Below are 24,672 nucleotides of genomic sequence, written 5' to 3'. Positions count from 1 at the left end.
GGGCGGTGCAAAAGAGGGGGGAAAGCAAAGAGAAAGAGAAAAAGAGAGAGAGACGGTCCCCGGTTTGAAAGCCGGTAATTAGTGGCAGATGAACGGAAGCTCCGCTATACCACCGGAGCAACGCGGAGAGGAGAGGGTGGATGACAGCCTTCTGCCGCAGAGAAAAAAAGCCCAAATTAGGCTGATTTCACACGCAGCTATACCGGCATCCCCACTGCATGCACAACGCCTCACCTTATCCCATCTTGCGACTCTCACCTACCCACACACCCACCCACCTCGACCACCCATCCGGCTGTGTGCTGACTTGGTGATGCAGGGTGGAGCTGGACGCATGGACAGCCGGCAGGATAATATCTCGGTCTGAGTGCGTCTTAGATGATCTCCGTCATCACCGGGTCGGTACCCCCGCTCTCCTCTTTGGGTATGTACAGCCTTGCTTTGGTATAGTGCAACTACAACGTGTGTTCAGCGCGCGCTGCGAACAGAACTACTAGACAGTTTTGAGGGGAGACGCTTAACAAGTCTAATTATGAGATCACTTGGGCTCTGCGATTTTTCTCTTGCGCACAGAGCCCTGCAGTTTGCAGAAGGCGCGGAACGCAGCGGGGTACTGACTATTAAATTTAAAGTAGAGCTGGCGATATAATTTCTGAACGCAAAGCAGATAAATGCTAGCTCATTTTGCAGCCTTCTGTCCTTTGCGTTATTCCAGCGGATGAGAGAACCCCGGCCAAGGGGCGCCCCTGTGACCGGAGGAGGGTTGGATTCTCCCGGCTGGTGACCTCCTGCTCCGGGGGACAAATCCTCCCACCACCGGGCATCACCTCCTCTACCCCGGACAAAAACCCACGGAGCCCACCGATGCGTCCGGCAGCCCCTGATGCTCGGCAGTGCTCCGGGGCTTTCCGGTCGGTGGGAGAGGCTCGAGCCGCGGCCGCGCGCTAGGATGCTGCGCCAGGTGTTGCACGCGGGCCTGAGGACCTCGTTCCACGCGCTGGGTCGGTTCGTGGCGAGCCACCCGGTCTTCTTCGCCTCCGCGCCCGTGCTCCTCTCCATCTTGCTGGGTTCCAGCTTTAGCCGGTACCGCGTGGAAGAGGACGTGGAGAGCCTGCTCGCGCCCAAGCACAGCCTGGCCAAGATTGAGGGCAACCTCGTGGACAGTCTGTTCCCAGTGAACCGCTCCAAGCACGCGCTCTACTCTGACCTGCAGACTCCGGGCCGCTATGGGCGCGTGATCATCACCACCCGAAAGGGGAGCGTGATGGATCCGGTTCATCTGGACGCCATACTAAAGGTACGCACGTGCACACATGGCACAGACTCTCAACTCATTTCTTTAGTAATTGTGAATTTCAGCTGACAAGCAGTCTGATATATAAAATAAAATAAAATAAATGTAAAAGTATCTTTAAAGTATTTTCACGATTAATAAAGAAATGATAAAAACACAAATATGACAACGAAGCAAATAAACACGTACACAGGTGTCTGCTGAAGAAATAGGCTTCAACTAGTAGGTGCCAAGATTGAAATGGACGGAATGTGAGCCGACCTATAACCTTTGAATGGTCATTTTTAGAGTTCGAGAGCACATATAGGCCTACCCACCCACTCCGCGAGGAACCTGTGGCGAAATGCCAAGCGAAAACACACAGCACTTGAAAAGTACAGCATTTGACAAGTTAGCTACTGTGCCCTTTAAATCATGGTGTATACATCAGAAAACGAGGTGCATCTACAGCTTTAAAAACAAGCTCTCATTCAGAAACACAAAGAGGTGAAGGTCAGTATCTGTAGGCTGCCTCACTCCTCACTCTCCGTGACTGATATTCATTAACTGGAGTCTTATTTCAAATCACCCTGACAGCCTTTTGAGGTTATTAAGCAGGGTATCCTAATCACACGTTAACTGGAGCTTAGAGGTCTCTATGTTGGTACACCTAAATGGTGTTATGAGTATCAGCCTGACACCCCTAGAGCAATTAGTTTAATGATTTCATGAAGTTATTAGGCTGCTATCAGAGCTTGCTGACTCATATGCTGGACACGCCGAGCTCTGCTGAGGAGATTGAGTTTGTGAGAGCTCCATCCACGCATGCTTTTCTGTGTATGTGTTTATCAAAGAATGTTATTGTGGCCTACTTTACATACATGCAGAATTCAGCGTTGGTCCACAGAGGACTGCCACAGTTAGAGAGCTCAGAGCTGTGCATCTTTTGCTGCCAACGGGCAGCGAGTGAGAAACAGGTTGGTGCATAAAAGAGAGTGCTGTAAAAGGGTAAATCCACTGTTACGTAATCTTACAGTGTTGCATATCATCCGTGAGGTTCAAGACTCTGTAATTTTCCTTTTCCTGTGTCTTTGCTTGCTCTTGGCTTGCCCTCAGCATATGAGTTCTTGCATTTTCCCAGAAGCTTTTTTTGCATCCCTCTGGGTCTGAACTTGTTGCATGTAGTAAGTTAAAGCATGCGTCGGTGGAGAGAGCGATATCAGCAAGAGCGAGAGAAAGAACTAGACGGGATTTCCACTTGCAGTAAGAGTAAGATTTCTGAGTCACACCCATTGACTGCATCTACTGAAGTATTTAATCTGTAGTTGGTAAATAAACTGATTCACTACAGCTCGCTCTTTTTTGAGGTGGTTTTCATCCTTTGTGGGAAAATGTTCAGTGTTCAAACAACCCGTACTTTACTGTTATGTGATACTGCATGTTGTTTTTGAAAAGACAAAGCAAATATACAGCATCATTTCACTGCAGGGGCACACATGTGAGCCAACACCATGGTCAAGAAATGTCTTAACAACTGTTTACTGGAAGTATATTATTATGGATATAGACTCGGTTCCCAGAGGATACACAGCGCTGTGTTAATTGTGTTTTTCTTTTTTAATCTTTTTCCACCAGCAGGTTAAAGTCTCTATTTATCGAGTAAAAATTAGAATTTCTCTCGAGGCATTTTCTGTTTAAGTCAAATGTTATTATTTAGAACAAATCTCTGCTCTACAGTTCTCCTAACATGGCTCTAGTGTGGTTTTAGAGCCCAACCAATGTATCCATTTTCTTTACTGTTTATCCAGTTTCTTAGAGACTGGTCAGAAATCCCCTGGAAACCTCTGGTCGCTACGGGAAAACAGTGACTGGTTGGCGAGTGGTTACTGGATGTCAGTGAGTGAAATCAGTTGCAAAGAGGGTTCTGCGCCGTGACCTCCTTGTGATTGATTTAGTCCCTAGCAGATTACTGGAATTGCCTGTAGTTTCCATGGAAGACTGCAAGCACTTGCTAACTTACCATAAAGTGGTAGTAATGTTTGGAGAAAGTAATCAGAATCAGCATACTTTATTAAGGATAGCATACCCTAAGGAAATTATGTGGGTTACAGTTGCTCCAATACGCCAAGGGTAATAGACTAAACTATTAAAACAATCCAATATGTTACAGATTTACAAATTTAAGAAATAGCACTAATATATATATACAATCACTCAATGATAAATATCAAGGATTAACAGAGGTGAATATAAATGAATATCAAGAATATTGACAGGAATATTACAGAGTAGAAAAGAGTGTGTGCAAAAAGGATGTAACTATTGCAGTGTTTATAGTGTATTAGATGGAGGAGTTGTACAGGGAGATGGCCACGGGCAGAAAAAGTTGTGCTGCACTGGCTTTACTTGCTCAACTTTTATTTTGAGGTTGAATGGTCTCCATTTCCAGTTTGGGTCACACTTTTTACAGTTTCACAACTACTTAGAGAGTGATTGGCAAGTGTTTGCAGAAAAGTCGATGTCTTCCATGCAAACTAGGTGACTGCTGCTTTCTGCTAGCAACCAAAGCACTCACAAAGAGATTTTCAATGCAGTAGCATTTACCTTTTTTGTGTACCAATGTCACATAACAATAGCATGCAGCCTCCTGCAACCACTCATCAAGTGGTCTCAGAATACTGGTCTCTAAATCTTCGTGATTGGGTCTTTAACAGTAAATTTCAAAGGGATTGCTACCAACCTACAACAACCACTTGCAACAGGTTAGGGATACTCATTCTTTCTCCTAGCGACCAGTGGTTACCTGGTTTCTGACACCCAGTCTCTAGTTCTGTGTGACTGGGGCTTTAAGTTTACAGGAGGGCTGCAGGATATGTCAGTTTTCACACAGCAAAAAGCAGATACCCCCTTTATAGGTTGGCACAAAACACACAGTCTCACACCTATCATATATAGTAGCATCACAGATGGTTTTGCAAAGTTTCTAACTAGTCCATAAAATATGTTGCTGGAAAGTTATCCCCATCAAATATCTTCGTATATGTTGATGTTGGATTTTTTAACACAATAAAAGATTCCCAGCCATCTACAAGAATTAATTATTGTTTATAGTCTTGTTTTATGAATATTTTTTCTTTAACTCTCACCACCAGCTAGTTAGTGATCCACAGAGAATATAAATCTGAAATAATATCCACCTTTTAAAACAGGGTCACTTTAGTTTCTTTAACATAACAACCATGATAAGACTTTATTATCCCACAGAGAAATTTTCTTGGAGACATAATGCATAAACACACTTCATACACCTACGTACACAGTAGCTGTTTCATGAATTTTATATTGAGGATGATTACTAAAAACCCTTCTTGAATAATCAAAAGAAAACAATCGACTCTGTGTTGATAGAGCATGGTAGGTTTACTCTTGATAAAGATAACTGCATGCAAGTGGAAGTGAAGTTAACGTTCACTTGTAGTGTTCAACTATTAAAGAGCAGGCATCTGAAGTTAGTGTACGTGCTTGAGGCACCTACAGCAGGAATTTTAAGTCTCTGCCATGAAGCTGTCGACAATAATGATGACAGAGTGGAAGAATTTGCAGTAAAAGTTTATTTTACAATAAATCTTAGGACAGGTTGCTGCAGGACAGTAACTTTTAAACCAAAATTATAATAATTTTCAGGAGACATTCCTGCAGAATCACACTCCCTTTCTTAAGCCAATGCAGCAATCTGAGGTAGGAGAAAGCTTTTCTCGTGTTCACCATGGCAGAGACTGGCATCAGGCCTGTTGCTTAGTAACCAGCACTGTGGATGCTGGCACAGTTGTCCTCTCGCCATAGAAATGGAGGAGTACTCTGAGACAACTATTATTTCTCTGTTGAGTAATATATAAACACATACACACACACAAACACACACACTTCCCCAAATTTCTCTCCCTAGTAGTCGCACAAACAGGAACACAAAGTAGGTGAATGAGTGGCTGACACTCAGTTTGTGTGCTGCGTAGTGAAACTTTTCACTGTTCCCACAGTTTATCCAGGAAAGCCACCGTTAAGCTGAGCAAATAAAGCTCTTTCTCTCTTTGTTTTCTCTGCTCGCAGCTCCACAGACGGATCTACCAGATGCAGGTAACTGTGCCAGCAACAGGCTTCAACAGTTTCAACTACTCCTTCTCCAACCTTTGCCTTCTTGATGACAAGAATGTCTGCATCATCGATGACATCATCCGCGCCATGGAGGAGATCCAGTCAGCTCGCAACTCCAATCGCTCCGTGCCCGTCCTGAGGTACCCCATCACACAGCTGGCAGATGGGCGGCAAGCGTACATTGGCCACCAGATGGGTGGTGTGCAGGGCTGGGGTCCTGGGGGGGCGATGCGAGCTCAGGGAATGGGAGTGAGGGGAGAAGGTGTCCGATCTGCCAGGGCGCTGCAGCTCACCTACTACCTCCAAGCCCCAGGCGGCCTGATGGACCGGGTGGCCAGCCAGTGGGAAAAGGCCTTCTGTGCTGAGTTGCAGCACTTTGCAGAGTTGCACCCAAAGTTGGGCTTCTACCCTTCTACTTCATCTTCTCTGAGGACAGACTTCCAGTTCTCCTCAGTGCTGGCACGTCGCCCCCTGTTGGCCAGCCTGGGAGTGTGTGGGGTGCTTGTCATCCTTTGCTGCTCCATGAGGGACTGTGTGAGGTCCAAACCCTGGCTGGGACTGCTAGCTCTGCTGTCCATCACTCTATCAGGCCTTACTGCTGCTGGGATACTCAACCTGACTGGGGCCACCTACAACTCCACGTACTTGGGGATCCCTTTCGTCATGCTTGGTAGGTTTAACTCTGATATATTTGCTGTAGAAATAACAAATAATATCACAAAGTATATTTTACCTTTTGGGTGTTTATGAAATAATTTTCCCATTTATCTGGAACTGACCTGTATGTATAGGACGTTTTCAAAGAGTAACCGATGCTAATCCATGGCAGGTGGGAGCCGCACAGAACATTGGCATTGCTTTTCCTTCGCAGTTTGCTTGCCTGTACCTCGCAGCCTGCTTTTTCAGTACCTGTTGTAATAGATTTTTCAGATGTCTGCCTAAGGCTGAATGCCATTTCAGAGTAGACAGGTCTTCAAAATGACTGACAAGTGGTGGGGCATGAACTTGACTTACTGATAGAGAGGATGATGGTAACAACAACATGTTTTTTGACGAGTGACAAAAACTAAAACTAAAGGTTCAAAAAAGTTTTAAGTTGCAGCTGAAGCAGAGTCTTGAATGAGTTGTGAGATGGGACAGGAAGTTATTTTACATGCCAACAAGACCTCTGACTTTAACAACATTAACTTAACTCACCATATATGTCTTTATTCACCACTTTGCTTTCAATCATTAGTTGTTAATAAACTCTGGCTGTCTTACAGAGTGTGTCTTTTGTGTGTCTTTTCCTCCGCTCTCTTCTTTTCTACTCACCCAAACCAGTCATGACAGACTGCTACTCCCTAACCCCGGTTCTGACAGAGCCACACACAGATACATACACACATATGTAATAACACTTTACTCACGTTGTATATAACATTGTACACAGACTATCTTCCAGATCTTCAAACTGAAGCCCATGCCTTAAGCCTGCAGTTTTTTTAATGGCCAGCAGGAGGTGCCCCCTCTTTTTGCAGAAACAAGTCTGGTTGCATAGAAGTCTACAGGAAAACTACCCTACTGTTCACTTGATATGCGATCACAGTGAACACTTTTCTGATTAGTGCTTTAGCATTTCAAGTCTTGTTTATTACAAGATGTCTGTTGTCTAAATTATGGTATCAATTAGTGTGTAGAAGGATCATAAAATATGGTTTGCTTTAGGGTGAGCCTGCCGTGTTCTTGAGAAGTCCTTGCACAAGTGCACAGTTGTCCTTTGTTTCTCAGTAAGATCTACCCTGCACTTAGGACTAGTTTCAAGGAATAAAATGGTAGCCATCCATTCGCTTCCACTTATCCTTTTTCAGGGTCGTGGGGGGGCGGGAGCCTATCCCAGCTGTCACAGGGCGAAAGGCGGGGCACACCCTGGATAGGTAGCCAACTTCACTTTGGATAACAGTCGGTGATCACATCTTTGTAATTAAACCTGGTACAATTTAAGTTTATATTCTGTGAAGAGGCATTGCTGTGCTTTGTTTATGTCGCATCAAATTTAGTACAGCTGAAATGAAGACACTTTTAAAACTGTTTGTGCAACAATACTGCTTAATGTAATAATCACATTCTAGTGATGGAAGGAAAAACCTTTCAGTGCAATTTATAACCCTCTGTAAGTGTCCAAAGAGCTTAAGGTTGATTAAGGGGGCAGCCCCAACATGCAATTGATTTTGGAAGCCAGTGAAAATGCTGATTTACAGGTAGTATAAAACTTGGGTATCAATGTAATTATATATATATATATAAAACACCCAGCACGCCCCTGCGGGCGGTTTATCCTTCAAGCTCGGGTCCTCTACCAGAGGCCTGGGAGCTTGAGGGTCCTGCGCAGTATCTTAGCTGTTCCCAGGACTGCGCTCTTCTGGACAGAGATCTCCGATGTTTTTCCCGGGATCTGCTGGAGCCACTCGCCTAGCTTGGGAGTCACCGCACCTAGTGCTCCGATTACCACGGGGACCACCGTTACCTTCACCCTCCACATCCTCTCGAGCTCTTCTCTGAGCCCTTGGTATTTCTCCAGCTTCTCGTGTTCCTTCTTCCTGATATTGCTGTCATTGGGAACCGCTACATCGATCACTATGGCTGTCTTCTTCTGTTTGTCTACCACCACTATGTCCGGTTGGTTAGCCACCACCATTTTGTCCGTCTGTATCTGGAAGTCCCACAGGATCTTAGCTCGGTCATTCTCCACCACCCTTGGGGGCATCTCCCATTTTGACCTCGGGACTTCTAGGTTATACTCGGCACAGATGTTCCTGTACACTATGCCGGCCACTTGGTTATGGCGTTCCATGTATGCCTTGCCTGCTAGCATCTTGCACCCTGCTGTTATGTGCTGGATAGTCTCTGGGGCATCTTTACACAGCCTGCACCTGGGGTCTTGCCTGGTGTGATAGACCCCAGCCTCTATGGATCTTGTACTCAGAGCTTGTTCTTGTGCTGCCATGATTAGTGCCTCTGTGCTGTCTTTCAGTCCAGCTTTGTCCAGCCACTGGTAGGATTTCTGGATATCAGCCACCTCCTCTATCTGCCGGTGGTACATACCGTGCAGGGGCCTGTCCTTCCATGATGGTTCCTCGTCTCCCTCCTCTTTCTTGGGTTTCTGCTGCCTGAGGTATTCACTGAGCACTCGGTCAGTTGGGGCCATCTTCCCAATGTATTCTTGGATGTTCCTTGTCTCATCCTGGACTGTGGTGCTGACACTCACCAGTCCCCGGCCCCCTTCCTTCCGCTTAGCGTACAGCCTCAGGGTGCTGGACTTGGGGTGAAACCCTCCATGCATGGTCAGGAGCTTTCTTGTCCTTATGTCAGTGGCTTCTATCTCCTCCTTTGGCCAGCTTATTACCCCAGCAGGGTACCTGATCACGGGCAGGGCGTATGTGTTGATGGCCCGGATCTTGTTCTTACCATTCAGCTGACTCCTCAGGACTTGCCTGACCCTCTGCAGGTACTTGGTGGTTGCAGCCTTTCTAGCGGCCTCTTCATGGTTCCCATTTGCCTGCGGGATCCCCAGGTACTTGTAACTGTCCTCTATGTCTGCAATGTTGCCTTCTGGTAGTTCAATCCCCTCAGTTCTGACTACCTTCCCTCTCTTTGTTACCATCCGACTACACTTCTCCAGTCCGAACGACATTCCAATGTCATTGCTGTATAGCCTGGTAGTGTGGATCAGTGAATCGATGTCTCGTTCACTCTTGGCATACAGCTTGATGTCATCCATGTACAGGAGGTGGCTGACAACTGCTCCGTTCCGTAGTCGGTATCCGTAGCCAGTCTTGTTAATGATCTCACTGAGGGGGTTCAGGCCTATGCAGAACAGCAGTGGGGACAGAGCATCTCCTTGGTAGATCCCGCACTTGATGGTAACTTGTGCTATGGGCTTGGAGTTGGCCTCTAGTGTTGTACGCCACATCCCCATTGAGTTCCTGATGAAGGCTCTTAGGGTCCCATTGATCTTGTATATATATATATATATATATATATATATATATATATATATATATATATATATATATATATATATATATTAGGGGTGCAACGATATTCGTATCGATATTGAACCGTTCGATACAGTGCTTTCGGTTCGGTACGCATATGTATCGAACAATACAACATTTGTAATTTATTTTATCAACTTTCCTTCTGACGATGCTGTCTGTGTTGAGCGCTCAGTGAATCTGTGTTCGACTACTCCGCCTAGGCTGCACTGTCCAGCGCAGATCCACTGAGCGCTCAACACAGACAGCATAGTCAGGAGGAAGAGCGCAGGGCAAGCTAGCGAGACAGAAGTTAAGCTCTCCTTGCAAGATGGACCTCCCCCACCCTCATTCAGATCTGGCGTTTGGAATTATTTTGGTTTTCATGTGACATATGACCCTGAAGGTAAGCGAGTCATGGACTAAAGTAAAACAGTATGTTGAATGTGCCATGCAATGCTTAATTACATTGGTGTGAACTAGTGTGTTAGCGCAGTTAGCTCGTTAACGTGTTGGCCATCTAGCCCCATGCACGGGGCGATCGGCGGTAGCTCGTTAACGGAGATTTGCCGTGTTGTGGCGTTAAGGTCATTTCAACGAGATTAACCTGAAAGCACTAGTGGGAACACAACGAATATGACTGCACATTTACACCGACATCATCCTAGTGCAAAGACAAAAACAACAAGCATGCTACTAACTTTAGCCGAGTCATTTAGACAGCTGTTAGCACGTGATTCTCCTTATGCTGCTGAGAATATAGCCCAGAAGAAGCGGATAGTATAGCTTTTATTTTGGAAAGAGACATTTCTCTGTAATAAACTCTCTTTTCCAAAGATGAGTGATTCCTCAATCAGATACAGGGCTTGCAAAATCGCTAGCCCGACGTCCCGGAGCTAGCGATCTTTCCAGTCGGGCTACAAAAATCTCTCTGCCCTGCCCGTCGGGCTATTGTAGGAAAAATATATGTCAATGCTTTTGCGTTCTTTCAGAAATGTAGCTGGGTAATTATGTCATTGGCATCGGTGAGCCACTGTCAATATGTGACATATTGAAATCGCGTTTGAATTTGCGCTTGTTTTTTTGCTTTCACTTTGCAATGACAGCACTGATCTGTGAGTGATGATAATTTGTGCACCAATTCCTCTGACATCGTCTTATTAATCGTTAGCTTACTATGCAAACATGACAAGTGAAATCTCCCGCAGCAAGCTTAAACATGTGAGAGGTTGATCGCGCAGAGAATCGCTGAGCTTATGTGAGTCGTGTGTAAAAGTAGCAGTATATATATTTTAGTTCTGCTGAGCCAAATAAGACAGGTCGGGGTGAAGAAGTGACAGCCAAAGAAAAGCTTACCACAAAACGGAGAAGTTATGACAAATGAGACTATAAGGCAAAAAGAAAGTGCAGCTTTATGGTTTCATGGACAAAAGAATTTCTGTGGCTGCAATATGACGAGCTAAATAACCATAAGTGGTCCGCAGGTGCGCATTCGCTGTCAAAATAAAAAACGCGCACAAGGGTTAGGGTTAAATTTAAAAACTGTACTTTTGAGTTAAAATATATATTTATAATTTTAATAAATGACAAATTAAAAAGGCATGAACATTTTTTGTATCGAAAAAATATCGAACCGTGACACCAAAGTATCGAACCGAACCGTGAATTTTGTGTATCGTTGCACCCCTAATATATATATATAATTTAAGGATAAATACTTCTTTGGGGTATTGCTAAAAACAACAACTAATATTAAACAAAATTAACATTTTGTTTAACTGGAAATATTAAAGACATACAAGCATATTTTTGATTTGGTGATGACTTTTCCACATGCATTCATAACATTGTTGTAAATGGGGTTGCACAGTAGTATTTATCCTACTGTGTATTTCCTAAAGTGAAAAAAATCAATCAGCAGTTTAACAAACCTCTGCTACTGATCAGTGACTATTTCAGCTGCGTAATTGGATTGTCTCTGCATTCCTAATTATGCAGCACCTTGCATGTGGAAAGGGCCAATAAAGTTGTATCAGTGTTTGAGCATTCATTTGTGTTGCATTTGGCACTAAATTAATTAAGTAAATTTGTTTATTTGGTTGGGCAGGGATAAGATATAGAGAAGGAACAAAGAGAAAGTGGGCGAGGAAAGGCTGCTGTCAGGCTTAGAACAACTGCAGAGTGAACAGAAAGTACAGGGAAACAGGCAGAGAGGATAAAATATGAAATATCACTCCAAATGCAGGCTGAGATAAGGATTCTCTTAGCAGAAAATGAAGTTAAACTGTAGTTAGAAGGAAGACAGGCAGGCAGGGAGAAGGATCTTCTCAGAATGCAAGTGGGCAGACAGAAAAAGGTGGGAGGACAGCGTGAGGCGAGAGAGAAAGCTTTGTTACAGGGGAAGATAGGATTTGGATTAAGGAAGAATGCTGTATTTTTGTAATATCTTAAAAATGACAGAGATTTGTGTCTTTCTCTTTTAAAATCAATCACAAGAGATGTTTCACATTGTGCTCGCTAATTTAAAAAGTTGCACATTGATGGGATAATGACTTTGGGCCATTAACTCACCAGGTGTGTGATTGTGTAGCAACGAGGGTAAATTGTTAACGGTAAAGGATCATTCTGGTCTGCTTCAGCCTGCCATTACTGTCACTGCTGTGGCTCTGTGGGTGTTGCTAACTTTGCACTTTTCACCTCCGTTGTGGAGCTTTGGGGAGTTCTGCCTAACAGAAATGGTGCAGTGCACAGTACATCAGTGTGACAAGTGCAAGCTTCCTGCTTGTTTAAAACTGAGATTTTTTAACAGAAACACAGAAAGTAAATACAGTAATCCAAATTTTCCTGGTGACCCAATCACCATGTGAATTAATTTGGACCCCAGTTTGGGGGGGGGGGGACTGATAACTGATGGACCATTTTAGTCATTTTTTTATAGAAAATATCACAGTTGTACTTTTCTCATGACTTAATTTCAGGCTTTCTTCTGTTTCATAAACCTGCCAACTAAGGATTTTTCATGTTTGAACAGTTGGTCAGATGCACAAAAATGTTTCCTAGAGCTCTAGGAAAATTTCAGGCATTTTATAGAAGAGTTTGACTGATATATTTGTTGACCACTTGTTAGGGTACTTGGGAGGCTGAAGTTTTTCATGATTACTGAACTTCGATTTTGTCATTATTTATCATTTCTAATATTTTGGGTTCAATGTTAGAGTTTTTAGTCTTCTGGTTTCTGTCTGTGTTCAATAGTTGCTCTGTTTCCCCTGTCAGCTGTATCCCCTTGTCAACTGGATACAGCTCTCATAATACAGTCTCTGTGTTATGTTTCCTGTTTTACTTTGAAAGTCCGTGTCACATGTCAGTGTTTTTAGTTTTGCTTCCCTTGCCTCATTAGGCTTGATTTGTCCCAGCTGTGTTTCCCTCCTGTCTCCCATTCCCTGATTGCTCCCTCTGTGTATTTAAACCCTGCGTTTTCCTTGGTCTGTGTTGCTATTTCTCTCGTTTCATACTGTGTGTTCTGTCTGCCAGTCTGTTTTGTTATTTTGTTGTGTTTAGCAATAAGTCAGTGTTGAGTGTACCTTTTTATCTCCGTAAGTCTGTACTTTGGCTCCACCATTCCTGCCTTCACCGAGTACAAGAGACCAATATTGGCCTACTGTACATACTATAACTGCAGCTATGTTGAAAGTTTTGTTTATTTTACAGACAAAAATGCAGGGAAAAAGCAGTACAGTACAAGTAGGACAAATACTTCATATCAATTGTCAAGCACAGTATGGTGATTTGACCTGGTTTTGCAGTTGACCATGAACTCATCTGTTTTCCAGAGAATTCTAGAGTCAAATGTGAGGTCATCAGTGCAAGAGCAAACTTGGTCAGGCACCAGGGCAGGGGTGGCAAAGTCCAGGCCTTGAGAGCCGGTGTCCTGCAGGTATTAGATATCACCCTGGGTCAACACACCTGAATCAAACGATTAGTTCATTACCAGGCCTCTGGAGAACTTCAAGAAATGTTGAGGAGGTAATTTAGCTATTTAAATCAGCTGTGATGGATCACGGACACATCTAAAACCTGCAGGACACCGGCTCTTGAGGTCTGGAGTTTGCCACCCCTGCACCAGGGCAATGATCCCAAGCAGAATAGTTGAAAAAGAAAAGAATCAAGGTGTTGCAGTAGTCCATTCAACATCCAGACTTCAACCTTAATGAAAAGCTGTGGCAGAACCTTAAGAGAGCTGCCAGAGCGAATAAACTGAAGCATTGTTGCAGAGAAAAGTGGGCATAAATTACTCCACAATGATGTCGGAGACTAATAAAGTCATAAAGAAATTATTGCTGTTTCACAGGAAAACTCGTAAAACCAAGCTGCTCTTAAATTCCCCAAATTTATTTTTATTTTGTAATTTAACTAAAACAGTCATCCCCACATTCAGTCATTCCACATTAATTGATATGTAAAAATCAAATTAATGGATCATTTAGTTTTTAAGAAAATGTCATATAAGCACCTCATGAGATAATCTGTTTACCTTTATTTGTTTTACAGTATTGTAAGTTGTTTTTTCACATATTTATTTAGACAGTTATTAAAAACTGTCTTTGGGGGAGGCAATTTTAGAAGCTTACCATTAGCTTGATTTATCAATTTCAAAGCCAGTTTAGATATGTGTTTGGGGTCATTGTCCAGTTGGAACATCCAGTTGTGTCAAAGGTTCAACCATATAGCTGTTGATATGAACAATTTGCAGGTAGTCCTCCTGCTTCATTATTCCATCCACATTCTACAATGTACCAGTATCACTGCCAGCAAAACAGCCCCAGAACATGATGCTCCCATCACCATGCTTAATAGCTAGCAGTGCTCTTAGGTTTATAAGCCTCACCTTTATGCCGCCGAATAATTCCGAATTCCTGATTTCATTGTGGCCAAATAGCTTAATTTACGGTGGTATGCAAACGTTTGGGCACCCCTGATAATTTTCATGATTTCCCTTCATAAATCATTGGTTGGTTGGATCAGCAATTTCATTTTCCCCTTTAAAACCAGTCGGAGCGGGCATGCTCCGTTTTGCGTAACTATTTTTAAATCCCTGTAGCTCTGCAACCACGTAAGCTTGCGCAGTAATTTTTTTGCATAAGAAACCGGAAGAGTTGTACTTACATGTTATGCCATCAGCTTGTCCTAGGTCACGGTTTCCTTCCACATATAGCTTTGCAAAAACTGCATAAAAAGCACTTGCAGCAACAAAAACATAATATTCCAGAAACTCGCTTTGCCGATCTGATCAGCTGTTCATAACACTTCCTACGTTGGAACAGACGTCAGCGCGAACTATTGCATGTCCGCCATTACCTGCTTGGAACCGGAAGTGATTCTTTTTTTTCTTTTTTTTTAATCTTCGGGGCTTTATAAGCCTACACTGGTGTTTTCAAAAGTCATGTTTGACTTTATGACTTTCTGTATCGTTTCTGGGATGCTTAGAACTCAAATTGCACTGCTGGAAATAGTTTATTTTGATGCAAATGCTGTTTTTTTTGCAAATTTGCATTATAATTTTCTTTTCCATTTTTCCTGCAGTATATAAAAATTGGTGTATCTCAAAAATAAAACTATGAAGACACTCAAAATAAATTTCCTGTTGTTGGAAAATATTTTGTGCACCTTTTTTGTGTTTACAGTTTTGAGGGATAAACCTCTTAAAATTCTCTAACTAGAAATATATATATATATATATATATATATATATATATATATATATATATATATATATATATATATATATATATATATATATATATATATATATATATATATATAAAAAACCCAAAAATGATTTTAAATTTTTTGGTAGTTTATTGCACTTTTTTGCAATTTGTGTAGTTATTATGCACTTAATGCATACATATTATTAAAGTTTGGGCTATAACGGTTGTATTGATGTATAGCAACTTGAAATGCTCCCAAAAATGGCACTACAGCATGTAAAAATATAAAGATAAGCTCTGGCAGACTTGGTTCTATGGTAGGTCTTAAAGGGTTAAATATATCATGTAGCAGATGAACACAATGATATTTGAGAAGTGAAATGAAGCACAGAAAGTGTGCAATAGTTACTTAAGCTAAATTAGGCAGGTGTATAAATTTGGGCACCCTTGTGGTTTTATTGATTAGAATACCTTTAGCACCAATTTTTGGAACATAAAATTTGTTTGGTAAGTTCATTGACCCTTGACCTACATACACAGGTGAATCCAGTCATGACAAAGGGTATTTAGGGTGGCCATTTGCAAGTTTTTCTCCTCTTTGCGTCTTCTCTCAAGAGTGGCTACATGGGAGCCTCAAAACAACTCTCAAACACCTGAAAACAAAGATTGTTTAACATCATGGTTTTGGGGAAGTATAGAAAAAGTGATCTCAGAGATTTCAGCTGTCAGTTTCCACTGTGAGGAACATATTGAGGAAATGGAAGACCACAGGCACAGTTCTAGTTAAGACAGATCAAGGAAAATCTTAGATAAGCAGAGGCAAAGGATGGTGAGAACAATCATAGTCAACCCACAGACCAGCTCCAAAGACCTGCAACATCATCTTACTGCAGATGGTGTCGCTGTGCATCATTCAACTATTAAGCGCACTTTGCACAAGGAGATGCTGAATGGGAGAGTAATGCAGAAGAAGCCATTTCCGTGCACATGCCACAAACAGAGTTGTTTGAGGTATGCTAAAGCACATTTGGACAAGCAAGCTTAATTTTGGAATAAGGTGCTGTGGACTAATGAAACTAAAATTGATCTTGTTAAAGTTGAGGGTTGCATGGATTCCAGTCAGTATCAGCAGATTCTTGAGAACAATGCTCAAGAATCAGTCACAAAGTTGAAGTTGGGCCGGGGCTGGATATTTCAACAAGACAATGACCCTAAACACTGCTCAAAATCTACTTAGGCCTTCATGCAGAGGAACAAGTACAACGTTCTGGAATGGCCATCTCAGTCCCCAGACTTGAATATTATTGAAAATCTATGATGTAACTTAAAGCGGACTGTCCATGCTTGGAAACCATCAAACCTGACTGAACTGGAGATGTTTTGTAAAGACGAAAGGTCCAAAACACCTTCAACCAGAATCCAGACTCTCATTGGAAGCTATAGGAAGTGTTTGGAGGCTGTTACTTCTGAAAAGGAGGATCTACTAAATGTTGATGTCATTTTTCTGTTGGGGTGCCCAAATTTATGCACCTGCCTAATTTAGTTTAAGTAACTATTGCACACTTTCTGTAAATCCTATAAATTTCATTTCACTTCTCAAATATCATTGTGTTTATCTGCTATATGATATATTTAAATGAAATTGCTAATCCAAACAACCAATGATTTATGAAAGAAAATCATGAAAATTATCAGGGGTGCTCCACTGTATGTCTCATTTGACTATAAAACATTTGGCTTGTCCATATAGGCGGCTGAAAATTTTAGTTGAGGTTGAAGGTTTACATTTTGGAGCAAGGGCTTCTTCCTTTTTGGTAACCTCTTAGTCCATGGTGATGTAAAAGTTGTGTCATGGTTCACTTTGTGGCAGCCAGGAGGAAGGACCCAAATGCAGCTTTATTTGCTGGAAAAACATGAACACCAAATGCAGGAAACAAAACATAAAACTAGAAGCAAGGAAACACAGACTCTAGAGGGTACAACGTGACAACAAGCAGGGAAAGACAGGACTAAAATACACAGAACCAGAACCTACCCACATGCCAAAATTGGTATGGCCCGGATCTGGCCCACACAATGTGCTTACACATGGCCCACATACCGCAAAAAAAGACAGCCCTTTGGTGGCCCAGATCAGGTTTGCCAGATGTAATCCACACATGGGGCAGCACAAGGCCAGTTGCAGACACACTGGTGGTTCTCTGCAAACCTGATCTGGCCAAAGGGCCATCATTTTTTGCGGTATGTGAGCCATGTGCAGCCACGGGCCAGTTGCAGACACACTGCTGGCCCTGTGCTGGCCCAGAACAGTTTCAGCTCTGGCCCCAGATGTCAGCCTAATGTGTACCTTAATCAAGCCATGTAATAACAACGTGTGCCAGAACATAACAGTGCAAAAGTAACATGATGAAACTCTGTTCAGACAGTGAATGGACTGATTCTTATATAGCATTTTTCTACTCTCCCGGATTACTTGAAGTGCTCTATACAACATGCCACATTCACTCAATCACACACTTTCTCTAAACTGAGTGCTTCCTAACTACATTCATTCAGACTGGAGGAGCCAGGGATCAAAATGTGTACACTCACAAACCTGTCAAGCCTGCATTTGAAACATTGGCTACCATAGCAGTATAGTATTTTAACATAGCATTTGGATCTTCTAACTAAAATAGGAGAATAGGAACATAAATAGTGCCATCATTTACAGACCTGGCCCACATCTGGTTGACATACACCCTGCCATGACACCAGTCAGTCAGAAGTGCCAGCTTGATGCCGGATCCGGGGAAGACCTGTTTTCTATGAGCCTGGGCCACATAAACCAAACCACAATTGGCCAGATGTGGCATGCTATCACATAAACAGTGGCATCTGCGCCAGCCCTGACCCATATCTGGATGACATACCACTTACCATAGAAAAGACTAAAGAACTAAGGAGCTAGGAATACTTGAGACAGAAACCAAAACCGAGAGACTAGCAAAGACAAATCATGAAATCAAGGATAAATAATACAAAACAGAAAACATTGGGTCACCGTCCCAGGAGCGTGACAACGTGCTTCACTGTGGTCAGTGACACGGATGTCCAGCAGCCATGGCAGGCTTGAGTCTTGGTGGTTCCTGATTGTTCCTGAAGTGAATCCAACTAACTTGTCGTTACCTACAATTGCTGGAGCTGATTATTTTGAAATCTTCAGTTGTTCCTCCATGTCTCAAAGGGACCGTGGCAATTTATGCAGATCTACAGTTCTCCTTCTTAGATCTTCACTGAGATCCTTGGACTTCCCTATTGTTTTGACTATTGGTCAAATCATTCATCATGCTGACAAAGAGAAACTACCAGTTGTGGTAAATCATAATCACTAATGAGAAGTTAATAAGCTTTGGCTAAAACAAGGTTAAAAGACACTGAAGAATCTGCAGTAACACTTATTTAAAGATTAAAACGTGCATGCATATATCTGAGCCTGTATGCATACTTTTTACCCTGCGTGGATTAGAGAAAATCCAACACCAACCCAAAATTATGCAACCAATTCTCATGTTTTAATTCTTAGGATTTGAAAATCAACATGACATTCGTGACTATGATGAGTGTAAGTAAACTTCCAAACACAACTCTACATACATACATTATATCCCCCAAGGATCATCAGCAGCAATACTTCACTTGTTAAGATCGCTTGTTAAGATTTTTTATTTTCTTCTGCCTGTTTGCTCCATTTTTGCCATAGTTAACAAACTGACAAAGACTTTTCAATATCTGAAAAAAAAAACCATTTTGCAACACAGTAGTCGTATCAAGGGCAGACATAGTTTCAGGAAAAAGAAACATCCTTCTATGTTCCTCTAAGTGCTTCTATATATGTGAGTGTGTCTGCTTGTGTGCCTGTCTCCTGCTGGTAAATATCCTTGCACAAGTGCTGTCTCCAGCCTCTCTTTTTTGCTCTCATCTTGTCTCTGCAACATTAACCTCTGCACCTCTTTTCTCCGTCATCCTCTGTCTAATTCCCTCTCACAAGTCGCAGATCTGCAGACTTTCTCTGTACTCCATGCCCACGCCTCAAGTGTCGGTACAATGCGCCTCTGCTTAGGTGTTAAGTGTTTCGCCATGCTGAGGTCACTGGAGAGGGGGGTGATGGTGGTAGCGGTGGGGTGTACATGTGTTACTGGTGACTCACGGATGCTATGGCAACCACAGAAGGAAAAAAACCCTTAAAAACCATCTGCTGCACCTAAATCAATGTGTATGCGCAGCACGTGAGACTGGACAAGCACAAATTCATGGAAATGGGCACTAATTTGCTTTATTGAATCGACAATGATTCATTCCTTTCACTTATCATGTGAAAATTGTGCTGTTGTTTTAAGACTATTGGTCTCTTTATTGTTGCTACTGCAGGAGCAATGGCGCTTCTGGTATTTCTCACGTTGGGCATGTTACAATCAAAAGAAAATGGCATTTTCACAGTGTCTTACATCTGTCATTTCATGTATCTCCACTTCAAATGGGATTTTGGTGTGACCTCATACAAAGAGGGAATATTCAGAAGCACTATTGCACTACCTTGTGCAACACTGGGATTTGATGAAATGAATAAACTGAAGCAACAAGGCTGAAAGATCCCCAGTTTGAGATTGGGAGGAGACACAAATCCCTGGGAGGTTCTTATATAGTTTTGACCCCTTGTAAAGAAGAGAGGAGCTTTAATTTTAAGCCTAGTTACAAGAAAATATTTGTCTTTAATACAGGTGATGTCTTGCATCCCAATAAATTACCTTGGTTTTCTGCTAAGGGAACCATGAATTAAAAACAAAGAGGTTGGAGTTTGGAAAACAGAGAGCTAAGTATCTTCTGGTGAACTGTGAAGGTTCTTCAGATAAGTCAAGAGACATCATTTGCAGCAAATGAATAAAATAAATAATTAAACTAAAATAGTTAATTTATTTAAAATAAATAATTAGAATCTAATTTGTGTAATTTAGATAAAAAACCCAAAAAAACCAAAACATATTATTTATTCTTAATTTTCAGATTTGCTTTTTATCTGCAATTGTCTCAGTCTAATCAGATTGGAGGCTTACTTGTGGTTCTTGGGGTATTTAAATGTAGAAAAAGTGAGGCATAGCCTTCAGCTTCCTGGCCAGCTTTGGAACCAGCTACCAGTTTCCTGTGATTCACTGAATATTTCTTTACTCATCTCTTTTCTTTTTCTGTATGTTTATACCTGACTACTGTTTTTAGTCATTGACAGTATTTAAAGTTTTACTCTCTAGTTTCTATATAAGAAACAAGCCAAATAGAGCAGAAATAACAAAGTTCTGCTAAAGTAATTTTTTTTGGCTAAATAAGTGTGATACTGTTACAATCTCTTTTAAATTTGTTGGTCTAATACAAGATTCATTCTCATTGCTGTTCTATTTGTCCTCAGGTCATGGGCTCTTCGGCTCCTTCGAGATGCTGTCATCGTGGAGACGAACCCGTGAGGACCAGCATGTGAAAGAGCGTGTTGCAAGCGTCTTCGAGGATGTTATGTTGCGTTTCTCTGGCTCCACCATGATCCACCTGATGACCTTGGGCCTGGCCGCCTCCCCGCTCACCAACATGGAAGCCGTCCGGCTCTTCTGCCGCACTGCTGCTCTGGCCGTTACCATCAGCTATGTTTACATGTTGTCCTTCTACAGTTCCTGTCTGGTGTTTACAGGCTACCTGGAGACCGGGTACAGACATGGCTGCTTCTGCCGGCGAGTCCCCAAACCAGACCGTCTGGACTCTAAACCGGCTTGGTACAGGTGTTTAATGTACACTCGTTACCAGGAGGAGACCCAAGTGACGAATCCTCCACAAGGGATTGGTCACACTCACACACCAAACCCTGACCTTACTCACACGCACACACACCCTCACCCGCATACAACTAACAACCCCGCTGTTCGTGGACATGCTCATGTTGCTAACTCCACTCACCCACACCCACACCCTCACCCACATTCCACAGCAAGCACGGACCCTCATCCTCAGGACTCCCACCTTTTGTTGGGCTGTGTGCGACGTTGCTATGGAGACTGGATCACTAACACTTATGTTAAACCCTTTGTGGTTCTGCTGTATCTGGTTTACATCTCTTTTGGATTGATGGGATTCCTACAGGTGAGACACCTGGTGATTTCTCTTTTACAGAATTATAAAGTCTTTATTTGTGGCATGTAATAAAAATGTTTGTGTCGTCAACAGGTGACCCAGGGTTCTGACCCTAGCGCACTGGTTGCAATGGACACCGCAACAGTATTGTACACCCGAGCCCAGCAGCGTTACTTCAGCTCATACTCTCCTGTGATTGGATTCTACATTTATGAAAGTGCCCCTTACTGGAATGCCTCAGTGCAGCGGGATCTGCTGGAATATGCCAAAGGCTTCCAGAGAATAAGCTGGCTGGAAGCTTACCTGAACTACCTGTCAGATCGCAACCAGTCCACCAGCCAGCCGCGGGAAAATTTCACCCGCACACTGCGCCACGCCTTTCTCCGTGAGCCGCAGTTTGCTCACTTTGCAGATGACATTATATTTGCAGAGCGCGGCCAGGGCGAAGAGCCTGATGTGGCAGCTTCTCGCATCTTCTTGGTTGCCAAAACAACGGAGAACAAGCGCGAAGAGATGTCAGTGCTGCTGGACACGCTGCGACGCCTGTCACTGACCTCACGAGTCCGCTTCTTAATCTTCAACCCTTCTTTCGTCTACCTGGACCGCTATGCTGCAGCAGTCAGCTCCCCACTTAGACACTCACTGCTGGCGGTGCTTTTCCTGTTGGGTCTCTCCTCTCTGGCTGTTGTGGAGCCCCTGGTGTCTGTGTGGCTGGGCCTCACACTGCTCTCTGTCCAGTTTGGCGTCCTGGGCTTCATGACCTTATGGGGTGTAGAGCTGGATTGCATGTCTGTGCTATGTTTGATTTCAGCTTTGGGGCACTCAGCAGACTGCAGCGGCCCCCTCCTCTGTGGCTTTGCTGCAGGTCGGGGTGAAAGCAGGACTCGCTGGGTGAGAGTGGCACTGGAGAGACACGGTGTTCCCTCTTTACAGACGCTCATCTGTTACGGTGCTGCCCTGGTACCCGTTGGCTCCATACGCTCCAACCTCACACGCACACTATTTCGCTGCCTCACCCTGACGGCCGCTTGCTCGGCCCTGCACACGTTGGCTTTCCTGCCCACACTCCTCACCTTCCTGCCCCCCTCCAAGAGCCGGGGCCATGGACCTGGAGGGGAAGGACAGAGACAGGAGGTGGAGTGTGTTGAAATGAATGACAGCACCAGAGTTGTCGACCAGATCACCACCGTCTGAGCATGGGATGAGAAGAGAGGAAGACAGGTTTCTAGTGCACATGTTACCTGCTTGTTGCTAGTGCTGTGTGGCATGTGAATGAGGTGTTTCCTAAAAAGCTAATGAGACATTAAATTTAATCCAGGTTGTGATGTAATCACAGAGGAAGTGCCACACTTTTCACCAAAACTTGCTTTAGATTCAGTCACTTTGTTTGGCTACTGCTGTCTGTTCACCATATCAAGTTGCACAACTACAGTGACATGAGGCAATCATCTGTATGACTCGAGTATTTCTACTTTATTGCTGGAAAAATAAAGACAAAATAAAAAAATCAAGATCTTAGCATTGTGATTTGTAATATATCATCTTGTGGAAATATTAGCATTTAACAAAAGTCCCCTTGTATGGGAGTTTTTTCTTCTTCTTTTTTTTTACTCTAATTTGTTCATTTTCAGCTCAAAATTTCTAATTCTATTCCTGCTGGTGTAGCTTCACATGATCTACTTTTTCAAAATAATTTTATCTTATTCTGGGTTTTAATGCAGCCTCTCTGTACAACCCTTATCTACAACACGCCATTTTGGGTATGATCCCCTTCCATTTAAGTCAACGTTCTTTTGACTGGCTGCCCGTGTGGAGCTGTAAGCCCACAATGTCGTGGTCATTACTCAAGAGAAATTATGTATTAAAAGTAATGCAGTATGTTACTTCAATACTTGACCAACCCTATATCATGACAAAGCATGTAATAGACACACTGGTCCACTATGTCCATTTCACGCTTTGCCCCTTCAAAGCATGAAATGGACAATCATGCAGAAGTTGCAGTACCAGAAGAGGAAGATAATATATTTAAAGCAGTACAATCCAGCGTTGTTCTATGTCACAAACAATTAAGCTAGGTGGCTAAAATGTGTTTACATGTAAATGTGTTTATGATGAACTGAATGCAATGTCTCTTTAAGCGCTTTCCTGTGATTATTTTAATGTTGGCTTGAAATAAAACATCTCCCTCTGTTGGTACTGCAGGTTAGTGAATTACGGAATTTGGTACAGTAACACGCTGCATTAGTGTGTTATTGAAAGACGTAATGTGATTACAGTATCACATTACTTTGTAATACATTACACCCAACAGTGGTTACTGGGGTAACCATATGAAGGATCTCCAAGATTACTGACATGATACAGATCAAGGAGTTTAAATGAAAGTCTGAAACACTATTTAGAGCAGCTGAAGACAGAGCTTGTGGCACATCAGGATCACTTGTACACTGACCTCATTATTTTAGAGTTTGGCCTTGTTTAACTTAAGCATCAACCATTGTAACAGTATAACATATATAGTCATGTGAAAAAAGGGTTTTAATATGCAGTCATCAATCAATTGTTTTTTGTATGACTTTATCAGTCTCTGACATTGTTATGGAGGAATTGTGGCCCACTTTTCTTTACAATGTTGCTTCAGTTCATTGAAGCTTGCAGGTATTTGTTTAAGCACAGCTCTCTTATGGTCCCAACACAGCTTTACAATCAGTTTAAAGTCTGGATGATTCTGTTGTTGTAGATTTACTGCTGTGTTTGGGACCATTGTCCTCAAGCCTGAAGTGGAAGTAGTAGAATACTTTGGTATAGACAGTTCATGGTTGACTGACTGCAAAACAAACCCAAACCATCACCACTCCACTACTGTGCTTGACAGTTGGTAAGAGGTGTTTGTGCTGATATGTTGTGTTTGGCTTTCTCAAAACATGGAAGTGTGAATTGTGGCTTATCATCTCTTTTTTGGTCGTGTCTGTCTCAAAAGCCATACAGTAGTTCCAGAAATCTTGTGATTTGTTCAGATGCTGTTATGTTCTTTGTAGAGAGAAGAGACTTTCTTTTGCCAACATTTCTGAACAAGTCATACTTGTTAAGTCTTTTTTTCCAGTTGCCAAATGTGGCAGTGTGAATTATGACTAAAAAGCTTTGCTTTGGTGTTATCTGCTCAAAGAACATTGTTCCACATGATGATCAGTCATTGAAGTATATTTGATTACCAGCCCCTGGCTGCACATTACCCTCTAAATTCCTATGCTTCCTATTGAATCACAAGGTTTTTCACAAGACTGCAAACCTTTTCTTTTCACATGAATGTATATTAGTAGTATGTGTAGTATGCATATATTGTTTATTAAAAGACAAAGCATAATAGGTC

At 42.6% G+C, this 24,672-nt stretch overlaps 1 protein-coding gene across 1 annotated transcript; it reads left to right on the top strand.

The window, feature by feature from the left end:
* Positions 1 to 56: 56 nt before the first annotated feature.
* On the top strand, positions 57 to 24,258 carry ptchd1 (patched domain containing 1). The gene is made up of 5 exons (XM_080865707.1): positions 57 to 424; positions 716 to 1,297; positions 5,381 to 6,095; positions 20,590 to 21,308; positions 21,393 to 24,258. The coding sequence occupies exons 2-5, from the start codon at positions 884 to 886 to the stop codon at positions 22,491 to 22,493; spliced, it is 2,949 nt and encodes a 982-aa protein (XP_080721833.1). The 5' UTR covers positions 57 to 424; positions 716 to 883; the 3' UTR covers positions 22,494 to 24,258.
* The last annotated feature ends 414 nt before the right edge of the window (positions 24,259 to 24,672 follow it).

Source organism: Rhamphochromis sp. 'chilingali' (genome assembly GCF_963969265.1).
Source record: "Rhamphochromis sp. 'chilingali' genome assembly, chromosome: 18".
In the NCBI taxonomy this organism is placed as follows: Eukaryota; Metazoa; Chordata; class Actinopteri; order Cichliformes; family Cichlidae; genus Rhamphochromis; species Rhamphochromis sp. 'chilingali'.
The sequence above is the reverse complement of the archived record's forward strand: the minus strand, read 5'-3'. Positions and strand labels throughout refer to the sequence as shown.

Bases quoted from the DNA above. Each gene is read 5' to 3' on its own strand.
- ptchd1 (XM_080865707.1), top strand. From the start codon at position 884: ATGCTCGGCAGTGCTCCGGGGCTTTCCGGTCGGTGGGAGAGGCTCGAG. The intron at 1,298-5,380 runs GTACGCACGTGC...CTCTGCTCGCAG, and splicing joins ATCTGGACGCCATACTAAAG to CTCCACAGACGGATCTACCA. The intron at 21,309-21,392 runs GTGAGACACCTG...TGTCGTCAACAG, and splicing joins GATTGATGGGATTCCTACAG to GTGACCCAGGGTTCTGACCC.